Source organism: Sparus aurata, chromosome 4 (genome assembly GCF_900880675.1).
Source record: "Sparus aurata chromosome 4, fSpaAur1.1, whole genome shotgun sequence".
Taxonomy (NCBI): Eukaryota; Metazoa; Chordata; class Actinopteri; order Spariformes; family Sparidae; genus Sparus; species Sparus aurata.
This window is the reverse complement of record NC_044190.1, coordinates 8138295-8142222: the sequence shown is the minus strand read 5'-3', so window position 1 is coordinate 8142222 and position 3928 is coordinate 8138295. Positions and strand designations below refer to the sequence as shown.

The following is a 3928-nucleotide window of genomic DNA, read 5'->3' as shown; positions in this document are numbered from 1 at the left end:
TTTAAACTTATTTTGAAAATGGTCACAATTAAATGACATATTGTTGTATTTTGCACTAAAATATCATGCATGTCCTTTGCGTCCAAGATGTTTTTGTGTGATTGGATTTTGATTATTGAAGAATTTGCTTTATCTTTTCAAATGATTGACAGGTCTAAGTTTATACTTCTGCGAAAACATCAGGGAAATTGGTCATTAGGTTCATCCCTAATTGTAATTCTATTTTTAGGTTTTGTAATTCTACTTCTGCTACTTCTGTCTAGTCTGTAGTCCGCTGCTGACCTTCCTGAAGTTTCTCCCACCTTGTTGTTCCTGATAAAGGTTTACCTTATCTAATTCGAGGGTCAGGCATAGAGGCTTGTTGCATGTTGGACAGATTACAACTTGGACTTGGCTGTACAGATAAACTGATCAATTACATCCACTTCTGTTATTATGTCCAACTTTAAATGTTTTTATCAGGTTTTCCACTTCTGCAGTTCTAATACTTAAAGCCTTAAGTCATTGATCTTTAAACAGCATGTTTATATGTGAGAAGGGTGTTAAAGATTCCTTTCTTTAAATGCCTCAGCTGAACTCTGACCCATCAGCTCAACTCTGACCTCACGATCTTCTCCAAAAGCTTAAGACTCACATGACCTCTGGTTACAAAAAAGTATCGTTACTATTTCGATTCTGTTTTGCTGAAGCTATCTTTGACAAACAGTCTAATCCTTTGTTTTAGATCGGCTGCAGAGCTCTGCAGAGCTTGAACCTTTTCAATATACTGATGTGCTGTTTAGGAGAGTGAAATGTTCTTGATCTTATCTGTGCTGACATTTTTCTCTCTCTGACCCATCTGCCTGTTTTACCAGATGACATCACCATGGTGATATGTCCTGGTATTGGTAACCATAGTGAGAAGCATTACATCCGAACGTTTGTGGATTATGCTCAGAAGGACGGTTACCGCTGCGCCGTGCTGAACCACCTGGGAGCTCTCCCCAACATCGAGCTCACCTCTCCACGCATGTTTACCTACGGTGAGACCCATGATCTGACTTCAAGTTTACTTTACTACTGAGAAATGAACCTGTAATAGGATTTCCAGTAAACGTTCGAATAATTTTGTTAATTTTGCAGATTTTCCACATAAAATTATACCTTTTTAATAGTGAACTTATTTTGGGTAATTTTGGTTAAAGTTTGGTTAAAGTATGCCCGATTAATTAAACTGAACAGCAGCACAATCTTTCTCCATCCAGTATCCCATTAAATAGCAATAAAGTAAAATTACAGCCCTCTGCACGCGCAATGCATTCTGCTCACATGCTCAGCCCACACTGGCAGCAGAACTGAACTGTCTGAGCCACAAGCTTGCTTGCATGGCCGCCTGTGCCATCAGTGTATGAATGATAGTGTGAATATGTGAATGTGACACGTGTGGTGAAGTGCTTTGAGTGGTCTGCAGACTGGAAAGGCGCTATAGAAATACAAGTCCATTTAGAGCACAGCTGAAATATATGTTAAGCGTAGTTTTTGAAAAAATGATATTGTTTTGTTGCAACATGACTTCATTTTGATATGACCTGGTCTAGTTAAAGGTATTTTAATATCATCATCTTCCTTCATATAGACAAATCTCAGTACAAGATCATTGCAAAGTAAAATGTAAAGGGCTATATGAGCTACTACAGCTCACAAAGCTTGTGCATTTTCCAACCGGAGCTTAAATAAAAGCTCTAATAGAGACACAAATTTAATACCCTAAGCTGAAGGCACCTTCAGCTGGAACTGCTGAGCAAGAGAGAAATGCTCCATCCACTATAGGTGTTATGTATTGATTGGTAACAGTAACTGTCGTCCATCCAGGTTGCACATGGGAGTTTGCATCCATGGTTGGCTACATTAAGCGGGCGTATCCACAGACCCAGCTGATCGTGGTGGGCTTCAGCCTGGGTGGAAACATCGTGTGTAAGTTCCTGGGCGAGAACAGGACGAACCAGGAGCGAGTGCTGTGTTGTGTCAGCGTCTGTCAGGGGTACAGCGCTCTCAGGTGGGTTGGTGTACTCTCATCTCTTAATTAAAATGCATTGTGTCACCAAAGCCCCTTTATAACCCCGGCACTTGATGTCCATACATTTCTAAATATAAATGAATCTCGGCATAATGCCACAAAAAGTTCCTGGTTGTGTAATGTAATCATATATTAGTGACAGGTTTACGGAGTGTCTCCTGTCAGCTGTCGCTCAGCTATTCTATTTTCTATTTTGTCTTGATTGATAGCTGTTTTGCTGATGTTTTTGAAGACTGTCTTTAAACACAACCAACAAGAAAAACAAGTTGTCAAAGGTCGTCATGAAGGGCCATCTGCCTCAGAGTTGTCTTTACTGCTCTGTACATGTCATTTTTTCTACTGTTTGCTCTAACTTTGTCATGTGGATGGTTTGTGTGTGTTCTTTATTGTGGACCTTTTGCCGGAACAGTGCAATGAACTGAACTGGCTGTCCCGACAACAAGCCCAGAATAACTTGTCGTGTACATAGAGTCACATTTGAGAAACACACAGGACAAACAAATCCATTACGACTGTTTTTAAACCAGCAGAGCATGTGGGTGTTAGAGGAGAGTCTGCTCTCTGCGTTCACGTTGGACCGAGCCACACCTTCTGTGCTTTAAATGCAGCCAGCGTCTCTTGGCACACATGACAGGCTGGGTCTGTTAAAGTTTGGATGTGGGCACTGGCCAAGGGTGTGTTGCAGGTTTTTTTTTTTTTTTTTTCCATTTAATGGAGTCTCCTTTCGTCCAAACCTTGGCTGGCCCTTCTGTCAGTATTGAGAGCTGTGACTGTACCTCTTTTCCACAAATAATGTGTGATTAACAGATCACACTTCCGATCATTTTTCTAGTTGTATTTCCCCTTAAATTGTACCAAAATGTCAGAAAGAAAAACAGTTATCTACTGGTCAGATATTTGCTGTTAGTTGTAGTGCTGGTTTGGTCTCTCTCTGTCAGTGAGCTGCATACTAATGCCTGACACCATTGCTACTCTCTCCACCAGCGTGACTCTTTGTCCGGTGGATTACACAGGACATTTGGTGTGTTGTTTGGAATGCAGACAGGCTGCACAAAGCTCACTTCCTGTGTGTTTGTCTGTCTTTATCTCGCAGGGCCCAGGAAAACATTCCTGCAGTGGGACCAGTTCAGACGCTTCTATAACTTTCTCATGGCAGACAACATGAAGAAAATCATCCTCTCACACAGGTATCACTGTTGGTCCATGTTAATATAACTGACATCATGGTTTGTCAATCCTGTAAACATGCCCTAATCCTCCACGTAACAACTACGGCTCAGGTCTGTAGATGCAACAAAGAAGTTTTCAGTTTTTCTTTGTTTCAAAAGATCCAATTCCAGAATAATGAAAAGTATATTTCTATTAACATACTGAGGTTAAATTTAAGTTTACACACCATCTAAACTTACTTGCTTTGCTGAGTTATTAATGGTAATCAAGTAAGGGACATCAGATATAAAGTACCTTTTGAGAGAAGGGATGTCACAAATTTCTTCATAGAGGCATTAATGTATAGACATACTGTACATATTTAGCATGAGATGATAAAAAAGTAATGTCCCGATTATCCTGGCCAAAGCAACTGTAATTCACAGTATCCTGATACTCATCCCAAATATGATTAAGTGGCATCAAAACATAGAAATTCACCACAATCAGTGTTTTTGTCATGGTCCACAATATCCGACATACTGGTTGAGTAAATGACTGCACATTGAGGATTGGTTGAATTAAACATTTCTCATAAATAATGATTGTTTGTGTGTCTTTTTACTTGTTCCAGGCACAGTCTGTTCAGAGGGAGCTCAGTTAAAGTGGTAGATGCAGATCTCAGTCGGCTGTACACAGCGACGTCTCTCATGCAGATCGACG

The 3928-nt window shown here is 40.3% G+C and overlaps 1 protein-coding gene across 1 annotated transcript in view; it reads left to right on the top strand.

Annotated features, from left to right (window-relative positions):
- Nucleotides 1–835: 835 nt before the first annotated feature.
- LOC115580376 (monoacylglycerol lipase ABHD2-like) overlaps nt 836–3928 on the top strand; it is a gene marked incomplete at its 5' end in the record, with an annotated part of 12278 nt that continues 9185 nt past the window's right edge. Inside the window, 4 exon segments of the mRNA XM_030414657.1 lie at nt 836–1022; nt 1852–2035; nt 3157–3243; nt 3840–3928. The exon segment at nt 3840–3928 is cut by the window's right edge and continues 13 nt beyond it. Of these exon segments, the coding sequence (XP_030270517.1) occupies nt 836–1022; nt 1852–2035; nt 3157–3243; nt 3840–3928 (547 nt within the window).